General features: G+C 25.1%; 3 protein-coding genes across 3 annotated transcripts; all 3 read right to left on the bottom strand.

The window, feature by feature from the left end:
• Positions 1-256: 256 nt before the first annotated feature.
• Positions 257-1,033, bottom strand: LOC107004320 (ethylene-responsive transcription factor 1B-like). Its single transcript, XM_015202544.2, has one exon. The coding sequence runs from the start codon at positions 970-972 to the stop codon at positions 481-483; it is 492 nt and encodes a 163-aa protein (XP_015058030.1). The 5' UTR covers positions 973-1,033; the 3' UTR covers positions 257-480.
• Positions 1,034-8,479: 7,446 nt separating this feature from the next.
• LOC107004312 (ethylene-responsive transcription factor 1B-like) lies at positions 8,480-9,320 on the bottom strand. Its single transcript, XM_015202537.2, has one exon. The coding sequence runs from the start codon at positions 9,129-9,131 to the stop codon at positions 8,640-8,642; it is 492 nt and encodes a 163-aa protein (XP_015058023.1). The 5' UTR covers positions 9,132-9,320; the 3' UTR covers positions 8,480-8,639.
• Positions 9,321-12,604: 3,284 nt separating this feature from the next.
• LOC114074936 (ethylene-responsive transcription factor 1B-like) lies at positions 12,605-13,452 on the bottom strand. The gene has a single exon (XM_027913203.1). The coding sequence runs from the start codon at positions 13,306-13,308 to the stop codon at positions 12,781-12,783; it is 528 nt and encodes a 175-aa protein (XP_027769004.1). The 5' UTR covers positions 13,309-13,452; the 3' UTR covers positions 12,605-12,780.
• Between the last annotated feature and the right edge of the window lie 2,486 nt (positions 13,453-15,938).

Genomic DNA, 15,938 nt, shown 5'->3' with positions numbered 1-15,938 from the left:
AATTCGAAATAATGGCATCACTATTCACAAAATAAACTACATTATTTATTTTTTCCATATATATCGTTATTTGATAAATAATGAATAAATTGTTTGAGTTGTATTTCAGGTAAAATAACAATTTTTTCCAAGTGAACTTCATGTTTAAAACATAGATGAATATTGTGTACTATTGGATCTTAAATCCTTTGCATTAATTGAAAAAAAAAAAAAAGTAAACATATTCTACTTGTAAGGATTACACTGAAACGGTATATTGACGACCAAATGATGCAAAAAGAAAGGTAAATTAATCCTATATATGTTGCTCGGTCTCATAAAATATAGTCAAATACGTGTTGAATCCTCTAAAAAATAGTGCATTTTCTAAAGAATCTGACACGAATACAACAACATTTTAAAGCGTCGGAGCAAACATAGAATTAAAACCATGAACAAGAAAAGTACAAGATTTACTTACAAATGTGAAAATTCTGTAGATTAATTTGAACAAGATGAGTACTCAGAAGATAAGAGTTCATCTAATAGATCAGGACCTAAATCTTCAAATATCAACACATTTTCTTCTTTAATAATATTCTTCTTTTTTCTTGATGAAGTACTATTTCTCTTCTTGTGTTTCTCTTTTAGGGCTGCAGCTGGACTAGACATAAACAATCCATCTTTACTATTGTTAAATTCCATTTTTGTTAGCGATTCGCGCACTTTATCTACTGAAAAATTCAAACAAGTTGAAGGACCTCTCATGCAAAACGCAGCTTGGTCATAAGTCAATGCAGCTTCTTCAGCAGTATCAAACGTTCCAAGCCAAACCCTAATTCCATTCCTTGTAGAATCCCTAATTTCAGCTGCATACTTTCCCCATGGCCTTTTTCGAACACCTATATAATGTTTTTTCTTATCTTCAACTTCAACCTCGACTTTAATGTTTGAAATTAGTTTTTCATCATGATCTTCAATCTTCAAATCCATCTATAAATGGAGTTACTTTATGTGTTGTTGACTCTTTTTTGATATAATATGTATAATATATAATGTAGATATTTTTAGTATAAAGTATGGACTAATAATGAGTGGAACAACTATATATGTTTTCTACTGATTGCCCTTAAATATATACAAGGATATTATTGGAAAGTTATAATACTAACTTGTTTTTATTTATTTCAAATTTTAGCATGTTATATCGGGTAAATTTATCCGCACTGGGTGTATACACCAAGCTAATACATGCATGTCATGTGTTTAGATTTATAGTTCATTGTACTTCATTAAATCACGTAATTATAAAAATTGCATTGGCTTGGTGTAAACAGTCGATGCGGGTAAGTTTTTTCCTGTTATATCCTTTGAATGGTTAGATAGTGTAAACTATCAATTGTACGGATCGATAATGTATTATGAAATTTAAACTCAAATTTGGACGAGTTTTATTATATTCTTTATATATACACTGTCAATGTAAATAATAGTTACATAATAAGGTAATTTATTAGGAAATATAGGGAATTTTTTTTATAAGTACTAACTGATAAATTGATATAGATAATAAATATATATGTGTGAAAAATTATTTTAAGAGATTCTTCTAGGGTTTTGTCTATTAGTGAGATTAGGAAAAAAGATTTACAACTGATCCACTTGCTTTAATTGCTAATATTGAGCTGTATAATGCTCATTAAGGGATTAATAAAATAATTAATTAATGTTAATGATAATTATTTGATTAATATGATCTAGGCCTCCCCCACCACCACAACTTGCTCCCCTACCTATAAAATAGAAAAGAAAAAAAAGGACAGAAAATGCAAATAATCTATAAATGAAAAGTTTACATTTTATTTTTTGGAGTCTATATATACCCTACATTTTTGGCTGCTTTAAATTTTTTAAATACTATGGGTAATTAATTTATAATTAATTTGATATGTTCACGCTATTTACATTGTTTTTCAGATTAATAAATCCTCTTATTATATACTATCATAATAATTATCTTTTAAGTAATTTGATCGGTAGATACTAAACCAATTTGAAACCTTCATAATATTTTCCTTCAAGTAGAACTTTATATATAATTCATAAAATTCAAATTGAGGTATCTAATGATGTAGTTAAAAGTAAAATGAAAAGAATTTCATTGCACATTAGTTAAATATATAATTAAATTAAATAATTACCTATTAGTAGGCCCTAGAATAAATTATGGCCAAAATTTCACAGCAGCCTTTCCATTAATAGAGAATTGCAAATTTATCAAAACCTAATAGAATTGATAAGATGGACTATATATGTATAAATCATCTAGAAAAAAGGGACAAGGACAAAAAAAAATCGTTGAAAATATGATCCGTTCAATTTGTTTAAATTAAATATCAATTTATTTATGAACTTAATGGATATTCAGTTCATCTAAACGTTACACAAATTTAATTAATAATCAATTTATTTATTAACTCGATTGATTTTGATTCGTCTCATTTAGCTGATGATCTATATGTTGAACTAATTTGAGCAGTAATTCCAATTTTCCTATGTTTGACACTGTCTTATCATAATCTAGTTATATATATATATATATATATATATATATATATATATATTATATATTGTAAAATATATCAACTTGTTAATTTATTAAAATCAAAGGTAGCTAGGTTCCATTAGTCAATTTATACCTTTACAAAGAGGTGACACTTCTCCTAATTATTCCTCAGCATGACCAAATTTTACTGGATCTTGACAACAAAATCATTTTAAAGTATTATTTATTATATTTTATCGAGTATTCAATTTATCTACTATGCTTCAAGTTGGTTATAATACGACTCTTTTATTGGGATATTCGTTTTTCTCTTTAATCACTAAGTTATAATTAAGTTTGAATAATAGAAATAAATCACTTTTGAATAGAGATTATTATATTTTTCTAGCTCGAATTTTTATGAGTTAAGTTCTAACTGAATGTCAGATATCGTGTAAAAGTAAAACGTACCTAATTTTTTAGTCATAAATATGGCATGTATGTATACAGTTTTGTCCTATTTCTGTTTAATTTTATGAACAGAAAACTATATTATTGGTACTATAGTTGAAATAGATAACTTAATTAAATGCATGAAAAGTATCGATATTTTATTTAATGCTATATTATTGTCCTATAGTCCATTCAAGGAATTTAATTTGCCACTCCTCTTCTAGTCCATTCAAGATTGCCCTCTTTTATGTCTTCTCTTTCCTATTTTTGGAAATTTAATTTTGAATTCAACGTAAAAAATGTAAAAATTTAAAAAGTATATATTTATTTTAATTTTTCAATTAAAAAATAAATATAAATATATTTACCTTATTAAATTAAAATCAAATAAAAAATTTTAAGCATACATACATAAATCATAATAGTATAAAATTTTATTATATCTATCGACGCATATAAATTTAAATCTTCTTATTATTAATAATAAAAATATTTGTGAGGCAAAAACTTTGGGCCTTACGTTTGGAAAATTTTGTCTTTTTCCGTCGGCTGTATATATACCCCACAACCACTTATTTTCTAATTATTCAAAGTAAAAACATTACATTAAATGACAACAACACTAGTGAAACCCTAAATATTTCTAGATTTTATAATTTATTTTTTACTCTGTAGACGTTTTCGTAAAGCTTTAGAGTAATGATAAAATTATTTTTGTATCATTATAAATTATTAATTCGAATTATAAAATCAATTATTAATGTTTGTAACATTGATCACATATGCACATCGGTAAATTACATTTTATATGAGTGTGGAATACTTAGTGCACTGAACAGTAATATTAAATGTGTAGTTAATTTTAGAGCCTGTTTGGCTCAGCTTAAAAGCTGATCAAACTGACTTAAAAGCTGGTTTTTGACTTATTTAGCTGTTTGGCAATACTCAAAATAACTTATTTTAAGTTTAAAAAAAAAATTATTTTAAGCCAAAAGTTAAAAGTTGGGGTAGGGGTGCTTTTTTTTTTTTTAGCTTATAAGCTGTTTTAAGTTGACCACATTTTTACCTTTTTGTCCTTAATATTTTTATACAATCTCCAAATTACCCACATAACCCTAACATCTCTATCTTCCATTTTTCCTTTTTCACGTTTGGCATAGCTGCTGAACTTCTTCCTGCACTTCCAATTTGAAGTGAAGAAATATGTGAATGATAGAAAAATATAATTATTTATGGCTGTAAAATATAAATTAATTAACTTTTATTATGTTAACAGTTTTTAAGGGTATTTCAGACATTTTGATTTAAAAAGCTGTTTATCAGCACTTATTTGCCAAACACATCAACAATTTTTTTTTAACTTCAGCACTTTTATCCAAACGCATAACTGCTTATTTTAAACATAAGTTTCAGCACTTTCAAAAGTACTTTTTTAAAGCTGCTTTTATTAAGCCCATCCAAACGGGCCCTTAATCCTATGCACCTATCTAAACTAACCAAATCTCTGACATATTGGCTCGATTTGACTTGACTTGATTCATCTAAGAAAAGACCATTTTGAACATGTTATAGTGGATACTTATTAACAAAGTCGAAGCTAGATAAATTAAGGTTTGACTCAATTAAGCTATCTTTGCTTAAACTCGAAATTTTTGTTGAATGATAGATTTTTTCTTTAAGCTCGAAATTTATTAGCTTGGCTCATCTAAGATAGGATCTACACTTGTGAACTAATTAAGTCAAATTCAAAGTCAAAAATATGCTACTAGTTGTCTCTGCTTAACTTGATTATTTTGCTGAATAATACATTTATTTTATGCATTTAACTAATTAAACTAATTCGAATTTAGTTTAATTCTGGTTAAACTAAACTCTTCTTACCAAAAGAATATAAAATTAATAGGTAAAGTATAGTGTCATAATTAGTTAAATAAATTAAGAAAAAATTCTTTTGGCCAGAATAATATTTTACTTGTGTTATTTTACCTTTTAAAATATTTTTATTCTTTTAACTTTGATGTTTTTTTAATAATAAAATGAAAAAAAATTATTTTTAAATAAAAAAAGTACATAGATTTTTTTAATTTCTGGCCTTAAATTAAATATTAATATTTGATAGTTGCAAAATCTATGCAAGATTATGATTTACAATGTAAGAGAGAATTATTGGTAATTAATTAAAGTCATATAAACTAATTAATAAAGTGGGCACTTTTAAAGTGTCTAAAATTAGGTGTGTAATCAAATATTAATTGACAGACATAATGATTGTTAAAAATTATAATTAAATTAAACGATAAGAAAGAAAAGGAATAGAAATTTTAATTATGTATATGTTCATTGTTCACTGATGAAATGTAACAATAATCGTGAATTATATATATCAAATTATTTATCGAATATTATTATAGATTGAAGTGATGTATATTATAATTGTTACTTTCGAGCCAACTTATACGTTTACGTTTTGCTAATAATATACGAATATCAAATAACTCGATTCAATAACTTTTTTACAAACCTCCTTTCTTTTTGGATATTATATATTTGTCATTTTCACATTTTCATACCTGTAAATATATAAATAATTGATGAAATATGATCATCAATTTTTATTATTTTCATTTTTAAATTCTAACGTGCGACATAACACATTGAATTTCACCCTGGTTTGTCTTTTACTGTCGTCTCGAAGAGTTTAAATTCTTAAAAATTGGGTTGATGTATAATTTTTGTTTTAAATTATCTATCGTAATTTTAAAAATATCTTTCTCAAATTTTAAGTTGTTTTAAAAGTTTAAGACAAACTTCTTTTTTTTCTCTATCTTATCCTTAATAGCAGTATCCAGGGGACGGCTTAACGTGATTGAGAACCTAAAGCAAATTTTCAATTTGAAATCTAAAATATAAATAAACTTCATATATATATTTATTCAAAGTTTATTTTTCTTACACTATTTAGATGAAAATTATTAGTATTTTAATATTATTTTTTCATTTATTAGTTTAAAATTTTATAAACTCAACATTGAAAACATCAGTATACCCCATTTTAATATGCTTGTATTAATACTTGAAATTAAAATTTAAAATGAAAAAAAATTGTAATTCACTTTGTTCAACACTTGTCGCTATTAATTCTTATTTTTAACAAAGTACAAAAGATGTTAAAGTGGTAAAATAATATATTTTTTAAAAATCAAACTTTTATAATAAATAATTAATCTTTTTATAGAAATTTTAACACAGTTTTGATAAAAATTTGAGGGCTCCGAAATTTGGGGGCCTAAGACAAAAGCCTTATTTCTCAAGGCATAGAGCCGACCCTGACTACTATGTAATTGTTTTTGAAGACGATAAATACTTGGTAAATATTTAATGAAAAGAAATTATATTTTAAGACATAAATAAAAATAAATTAATTAAAATATATTTTAATTAATATTTTATTATTAAAAAACATGTAAAAAAGCATAACAAATAATCTAAGATTAAAAAAAACATAAATTGAAATGATCTAGGTTTTGCTTGGGGTCAAATAACGTACTCAAAAATCAAAATTGATTTTTTAATTTGGGCTCAAAGTTAAGTTTCATTTAATTTGCTTGTTTTGTTTGTTCTCCATAATTCAATTAATCATAAAAATCAACCTAACAAAAATATAATTTGTTAATTCCATCTTTTTTTTTCTTCAAGTAGTGATGGAGACACTTTTTTAAAATAATAAAAAATAAGGGGTGTCATGTAACGTTAGCTACCACATAAATACACCTGCTAATTAACAAGACAACTTGTAATAATAGATCGATACTATTTTAATTGATATAAAATATTTCTAATGCAATGAATGATACTAGTTTAATTGATATAAAATATTTCTTATGCAATGAATGGATTAAAATAAGTTGAGTTGCATATTTTTTCAAAAATTATTTCGACTGAAAGGATTAAAATGTGGGTCACAATTAACATGTGCGATCCTTGTTAAATTTTATTTTTTTTAAATATATAATTATTATATAACCTTTAATTTTGAATGCCCATCCGAAGGTTATATTGCATAACTCTTATCGAACTTTAGAAATGGAGAAAATTTCAATAAGGAGAACTTCATGTGAATCTAAATTAACATAGTCTGTGAGTTTCGGATACAAAGATAATATTTGAGCCTTGAGGCTTGTTTGGCTCAACTTATTCATAATTTCCAACTACAACAAATATGTGAACTTCAAAGAGAAGAGGAATCAATTCATTACATGCTTATAAGCCGTGTTATGTTGCTAAGACTCTCTAAAATTGTAATCGTCTATCTGTTGGTCCTTCAAAATTCAATTATTGATCGAATTAAAATTCTGAATTCATTTATGCATGGGAAGTAATTAACAACTCAAAATGTCTATTTCTCCAATCTTTAATTATTTTTAGTTAGACATCATAGGTGAAAAGGCCATAAGAATGAGGTCGTTGAAGTGGGAAAAAGAAAACATATGAATAGATATTATAATTAATTGACTAACAAGTGATATCATTCTTGTTGTTGGAATAATAATCCTAATTGTCAACTTTTACTATTTGAAGGACCATATTATGAACAAGAGTCCGAAACTTAAAGGGTACAAAATATTAATAAAAATTTTAAAACGGTATATAAAATTTTATATTAACCAAAATGATAAAATCGCTGCAGATGTAGCGACTTACCTCACCTGAAAAAGCAAAATCGTGGCCTCTGCAGCGATTTTGCTTTTTCAGGTGAGGTAAGTCGCTGTATCTGCAATGATTTTACCGTTTTGGTTAATATAAAATTTTATATACCGTTTTGGAATTTTTGTTAATATTTCGTACCCTTTAGGTTTCGGACTCTTATGAATAAGCTAAGGGACCAAAAGAAACATCCAAATTATTCAAAATTTATTTTTGCTAAATAATAAATTAATGAATACTAATAATATATAATTAGTTTGATTGAAGTACTTTAGTTATTTTGGAACCTAAAGTCAAAAGAAATGATAGTGACTTCCTAATTTTTGAAGATTGCAATCTTTAGCTGAAAATATGTGATTATGGTTATGTCAGTAAAATCTACAATAATAATAATATATTTGATATAACTTCACAAATAAATATTAAAAAAAATAATTAAATATACAGAATTTTTATTTCTACCAATGTTAGTAAAATCTAATATATGAAATAAAAGCAAACTTTGGAATACTAGCTAGAAGGAACAAACAATGGTTGATGTAAACAAAAAAAAATATTCAATTGAACTTGATACTTTTTGACATGATGAATTTATACATCAAAACACAAAGTATATAGTTGTGTAATCATAATTCAAAATTGTAAAAATACATAAGTAAAAATCTTAATATAAAATTCTGAATTCATCCATCAAAGCGAAAATTAAAAAAAAAAGAGAAGATATTAAGTAACACTCTCTAGGGTTAATTCCAAATAAGTTTGAGATAAAGAATTTTCACATCTCATTTGATCTATAAACTTCATTTCTCAATCGATTTTGTACATGTCATACTTGCATACAGACCATTCTAATCTATTCTATATCGTTTCAATTAATTAAAAAGAAAAATGGAAAAGCATGAATAAGGATCAACATACTTTTTTTTTTTGAGATTTACTAGATGTAGAAATTTGTACATTAATTTGAACTTGAAGAGTATTCAGATAATAATTCATCTAATAAATCAGCACCTAAATCTTCAAATATCAACACATTTTCTTCTTCTTTAACATTTTTAATTTTTCTTGATCTCTTCTTGTGTTTTTCTTTTAGGGCTTCAGCTGGTGACATCAATCCATCTTGCAACAAGTAGCTACATTCCATTTTTGTTAGCGAATCGCGCACTTTTTCCACTGGAAAATTCAAGCAAATTGAAGGACCTCTTGTGCAAAACGCGGCTTGGTCATAAGCCAAAGCAGCTTCTTCAGCAGTATCAAATGTTCCAAGCCAAACCCTAATTCCGTTCCTTGTTGAATCCCTAATTTCAGCTGCATATTTTCCCCAAGGACGTTTTCGAACACCTATAAACTTGTGGGGCTTTTTTGCAATATTATGCAAGTTATAATCAACTTCTAATACTTCATTTGATTGAATTGAAGTTATTTTCTCATCTTGAATCTTCAAATCCATTTTGTGTTGGAGATATTTGTTTTCTTCTTTGATCTCTCTCCTTGTTGATGATCTAAAAATGAGTGGACCAAACTTAATTAATTTTATCTTTAGTGATTATATTTAAATTGTATTCACTGACTGACGATAGAAAGAACTTTTTATAACATTAATAAAATTTCAGAGGCGGCATTCAAATTAATAAACAATAATACCTAAGTTAATGAACATCATGATTATATATTTATAGACTATGTTGCTTGAACTCTTCAAAAATGTCATCAACGTGTCAGATCCTTAAGAAATACTTACTGTATTTTTGGAGATCCAACACATGAAAAAATATTTTTGGTTAGTCCAAACAACTTAGGCTTATAGAAAGTTGAAGAATTTTTTTATATATATATATATATCATACAGAAAGTTATACGGATTATGTGCAAATTCGTATTTTATAGTTGATTCAGAGGTTTTGTGTTCGAGCTCTAAATACATTAAAAATTCTTGTTGGAAGTGTCACCTTTAGAAATGAGCTTGTTATTCGTAAATTTAGACTAGTCAAAATATAATAGGAGTATCGAACACACGGAGAAATAATTTCCTTCCCATTATTAGGATATTTAATTTAATTAGTGAACAAGTGGAGATAATTATTTGACAAGTGGATTAATGCTGTGGCATCTGTACTAGATTTAGAAGTTATATATATTGTGGTTTGTCTATAAGTAAGATTAGGACAAGGATTAATTAGCAATTGATCATGATCTACTTGCTATAACTGTTTGATTTGAGCTGGATAAGGATAATTAAGAAGTTGTTTAATAAATTATTAGTTTTATTATAATGTTTTATTCTTTTATTTATTTATTCATTTTATTATTAACATAAATCATCTGGCTGTCTACCACCCAACTCTCCACCACTAAAAATATGTGTATTAAAATTAAAACCCAATAGAAACAAAATTTAAATAGAAATGTCCCCAATTTTTTTTGTTTCTTTTAATTGAAAAATAAAAAAAAATTAAATAGAAATCTCCCCAATTTTTTTTGTTTCTTTTAATTGAAAAATAAAAACTATTGAATTATATTATAATTAATAATTGGAATCGATAGAAATCTATTTCAACTTTAACTTTATTTGAGCCCTAGCTAATTCATGAAAATAGTAAAATTTAAGAAATGTTTCATTAAAAAAAAATCTCAGAACTCAAGCTCGAAATAACATTGATCAGAGGTCATATGTCATAACATTGATTTTATTATCCTATTACTATGTTTTTCGTTTTCGCCTTTTATTGTATATAACTTTTATATTAATGATGCTTTAAATCAAATTATCACAAGAAATGTCACATCTTATATAGCTAATTAATTTATATATAAAATATGTCTTCTTGAGGGAAAAAAAAACCTCACCTCTTAATTATAACCACATCCTTAATTAATTAAAGTTCTCCCTTTTCTTTTCTAAAAAGTATCCAAAGTTTTTTTTATGAATATTTCACGTTTCTAGGAACAAAAAATGGTCCATGTAAGTCTTTTTAGAAGATAAATAAATAAATTAAAGTAGGTGATAGCACAGCGTTCCCTAAAAGTCTTTATCTTTTATCTTTATTTCGCTAGCTGGACGGTCAGCTATGTCAGCTACTTGATTAACTTCTTTATAAAATAATTGAGGTTCATACAATAAGTCTTGAATACGTTCAACTAAACAATAAAAATAGACAAATTTTTATTTTTTTATTATTAATATATAAAAATGAACATATTACAGGTATTTCGTATGATATTTATTAAAGTTATTAAATTTAAAACGTACAAATAGTTGGTATCTTTTAACTTTTCTAATCAATTTATATTGTTTTTTGGGATAAAGAATTAACTTGTGTTAGTCGACGTTTGAACATTAAAAAAAATGTAATATCTTAAATAAATTTAAAAATTATATTTGAAAATTGAAATTGTAATTAAAAATGGATTTAACATTTAAAAAAGAAGATAAGAACTTTGTGAAGAAACAAGTCAAAAACATTTTTCATAAATACTTGAACCTCATTTTTAATTTATTTATTTTTCCTAGAAAATCAATTCATTATATAATTAAACATTATCCTAATTTATTTATTTTTAGAAAAAAACAATGTTCATTGAAACTATTATCAAAGCATGATGAGATCATCATAAGGTCCAAGATGATGCATTCAATGATGTCACAATTAACAAAATAAAATAATAGAAATCTTATGCCCCATGAATTAAGTGGATAAATAAAAATCTAAGCTCACAGAATTCAATAATTTTGACCTAAATTTCGTATTATAAGTGTTAAAAATTCACTTTATATATATATCTTAATAATTTCTTTTAATAGTTTGAAATTTATAAATTTAAAATTTTAACACAATTAAGTTGATAAATGGAAAAAAAAAACGTCATTTTTTTAAAAATTAAATTTTGTAATATTTAATTAATTTGTTAGTTTCATAATTAAATATTAGCCTCACATTTCAGATTTTGTCTTTTTCCGTCGGCTGATAGATACCCCACAAGGTACTTTTTTTCCCCCTAATTTAAATAAACGTCCATTAAATACGACAACTAATATTATGTTTTTAATTTTATTTTTTTTATAGCTGGTTAAAATTAGGGTAGATAATTGCCATACACAGAAAAATATTTTTAAATTTATTTATTTATTTTAATGTTTGGTATGTTATGTAAATCGAAAATGTATTATTTTAAAAATATTTATATATAATTTAGAAAAATATTATGAAAGGTAATGATGATGGGCAACAAAAAAATCAATATGAAACATTGTTTATGCGATTTTTTTTCTATTTTCCTTAGAGAAAATGTTTTTCACATTTTTAAAGAATTTCTTTCTTAGAAAAATTATTTTTCAATTTTTTCGATCAATTGAACAAATCATTTATCTTTTTAATTTATTTCAAAAGAATGAGTCTTTTTCATTTTTTTGCTTTATACAAAACTAAGATTTTAGTGATATACATTTTATAAGATGTTTAAGATCATAAATTTAAATAGTTTGATAATAGCCATACATATATATTACGATATATTTAAAATTACAAATTTAAAAAATGTTATTAGTCTGTTCTTTACTTTTTCTATTAATTTTTTTTTAGGAAAACATGTCTCTTTTCATTTTTGTAGCTTTTTACTCCTTACTTTAACGTTATTATGAAAAATGGACCTCAAATTTACACATTAAACATAAAAAAAAAAAGTTACCGAGTTCAAGTAAATATGTAACGATAAACCAATACAGTAGATTCATCCCTAAAAAAAAACATACCTATGATAAACAATTTAGCACCAAATTAAAACAAGTATATATGTACATTTATCAAATTATTAATTAACTAAGGTCCTTTAGTCTTATTTTACAAAAAATGATATAATTTTTTTTTTCTTCTTCTATTACAATGAGGAGTCATCAAAGATAGGGGAAAAGAAAATTTAGGACGGTGAAAATTGAACTTACATATATTATATCGAAAAATTCTCATTGATACCATTAAATTGTAAATAAGGTAAAATTGATATTAGGGTTTCGATAAACGGATGAATAATATGGAATTAGGGGGAAAAAAATAAAAAATAAAAAATAGGAAATCATTAAAAAAGAAAAAAATAATTTAAATTTATTCAGAAGTAGAACACTTATTAGATAAAAGTTGATCTAATAAATCAGGACCTAAATCTTCAAGAACCAACACATTATTATTTTTTTGGTTATTAGGTTTTATTGTTTTTTTACCTTTACTATTTCTCTTCTTGTGTTTTTCCTTTATAACTTGAGCAGGAGACGATGTTGAACCCTCTTGACTCGTATATTTAAATCCTCGTAACGATTCTTGAACTATCTCGACTTGAAAATTAAGACATGTTGTAGGACCACGCATTGAGAGTGCAGCTTGGTCATAAGCTAAAGCGGCTTCTTCAGCAGTATCAAACGTACCTAGCCAAACCCTAATTCCATTTCGCGTTGAATCCCTAATTTCAGCTGCATATTTTCCCCATGGACGTTTTCGAACTCCAATGTATTGTTTACCCTTTTGTGTATTTTCTTGATCTTGAATATTATTATCGAAATTTATAATAATCTCTTCTTCATCTTTGATTTTGATCTCTTCATAACAACTTGTTTCTATTGAAAAAGAATGATTCATCTTTGATTTGGAGTGAGTTTTTTTTTTTTAATTATGATTATGAAGAAAAAAAATATGTAGAAATGATAAGATCTTAACAAATTATAGCTTTAATAGATGTTTTTGTGATGAAGAAATGGAAAATGGAAGGGTCATTTTGGATTATAGAAAATGGAAAAAAAAGTTGCAAGATTCTTTGACAACTAGGATGCCAATATATGGTATTAGATTTGATTGATGTGATTTATTTAATAAGTTTTCATTTATTAAATTTTTACATTAGTTATTCAGATATTTTTAACTGCGCTACAATACGTTGTTATAAAAAAAATTATAATAATTGATTCAAAGAAATTTAAATTCGTTATATGAGATTTTTATTTATCAGAGATCAATTGTTATAAATAGATTTTACTGTATGATGTATTTATTGAATTATTACTAGATTGATTAATCTGAATTTGTATAGTAAAAAGTCTATTATGTGAGGTTTATTAGAGTTCGATACATTAAAAACTAGCTCGAATACATCATAAAATAAATCAGATACATAATATGTAACTCGAATACATTAAATACATTAGGAGAGAAATAAGAGATTTTAGAGGTTTTTAAAAATAGAAGGGAAAATAAGGGAAACATAAAACATATATTTGAGTAATAATTCCTCCACTATCTTGTGGGCCCAATGCTGGTTGACTTTTTTTTTCAAGCTAGTGTCGTAGACCGAAAAGGGCTAGAAAATTACTTATAAAATAAGTTCAGGAGGGTAATAGGACCTTTGTATAGTATAAGTGTGTCTCTGGGATTTCAGACATATGTTGAGGGGGTACTTGTGCATTTTTATTTTTTTTTATAACTATAGTCATTGTAATGTAGAAACAAGTCAATCGAAAGCCTATAAAAATAGATGCAACATATATGTATATAACTATGATCTTCATAAAAACGAGGAGAAAATCAATCAAATAATATCTGATGAATTCAAATTACAAAAATTGCTCCTAAAATCATCAAAAAGATCTTAAATTGAAAGAAATTTGAGAGAAAAATACATAAATTTTGTAATATATATAGGAAGATTGATGAAAGAAAAAGTATTAGTGAGGGTAAACATGGGGAACCAATCACATAAAAACATGCCTAGACATAATAAATTAGGTGTGTAATTATTTTATATATTATTAACTTTGCTATTTATTATGTAATTATGTCCATATAACATCAAAAAAATGAATTGTAGCTATTTCTTTTTAATGCATATTAATATTTGCCATATTTTATAATTTTTCCTAATTTTAACCTTTAAATTTCATTTACCAAATTAAATTTAAGACGTCTGATTAAAAATTAATAATACAAACCTATTATTTCACTAAACCTTAATCAGTAGAGTCTTGGAACGAATTTTTAATTTTTGTGAATGTTACGAGATTCTTGGGTATGTGATATTATTAAGTAATCCTAAAATTATTACTTTTATACTAATAATTGTGAATAAGTACTAATTAAATATATATAATATCCAAGAAACATTATTTATCTATAAATATACTTATAATTGATGTCACTAGAATGAATAAACATGTCTATAAAGTCAATCATTTAATTAACTAGCTATAAATGGTCCAATAAGAAGTTTCAATTTCAATTTTGAATTTAAGAGAATTCTTATTAGCATTGCTAAATTTTTTGTTACTATCACATATGGATTATATTGACTTTTAAGATTTAGCTTGTGTGCAGGAAAATGAAGAATAATAATAAATCTAAAATTTGTTTAATTATATTACTTATAATTATCTTCTTCATTTAACAATTACTATTATTAGTATTCAGGCAAAATAAGCAATCTATAACAATCTCTTTTTTATAACAATATTTCACAGTAACAATCTTATTTATGTGAAATCAATCTTTTATGCTATGTTATATTATTTATTCTTTATAACAGTAAAAAAATATTATATTTCAAACACTGTCATTTTTTTAATTGCAATTAAAATAGGTAAATAATGGCATAAATCTGGTCAAAGTGGTCCATTTTTTTTTGTAGCATGTAGCTAGGTTTTAGGAATGATTTTAATTCAAAGAAATAGCATACATCATGTCAAAGTGGTCCAAATTTTATATCTAATAGTTTACATAAATAGTAGGTAATAATTGAAAAAATAAAATGCATCCCCTTTTATAATTCTGTTTTTTTCTTCTTTTTATATAATTCATTTATTCTAACATAACTTATTAACGCGAATGACGTGCTCTCTATCTGAAATTTCTTCATCTTACAACTTGTTAATTCAAATTCACAATCGTACAAAATTAAGTAAAGAGAACATGTTCTTATTAGAAGTTTGATCTCCGTACACAGTTGGATAATACACTATTATTCAACGAAAATACGTCGATTGTGATGAATCATATGCCTTCCATTTTACATCTATATACTTATCTATCGATGAAATGGGACGATGTATTGACTAAATGTTACAGTAACTTATATCTTTGTTCTGCATTTGTTGATGTGATAACTTGCACTACTAGAAATACGCGAATTTTTTATGGTTCTTTCATTGAAAATCCATCGAAATTGTACTCTTTGATGGCGTTTTCATTGGAAATACGTCAAAATTGTACTCGTTACAACTGTT

The sequence above is a fragment of the Solanum pennellii genome, chromosome 11, assembly GCF_001406875.1.
Source record: "Solanum pennellii chromosome 11, SPENNV200".
NCBI classification, from domain to species: domain Eukaryota; kingdom Viridiplantae; phylum Streptophyta; class Magnoliopsida; order Solanales; family Solanaceae; genus Solanum; species Solanum pennellii.
Note: the sequence above shows the minus strand (reverse complement) of the source record. Positions and strands in the feature narration are given on the sequence as shown.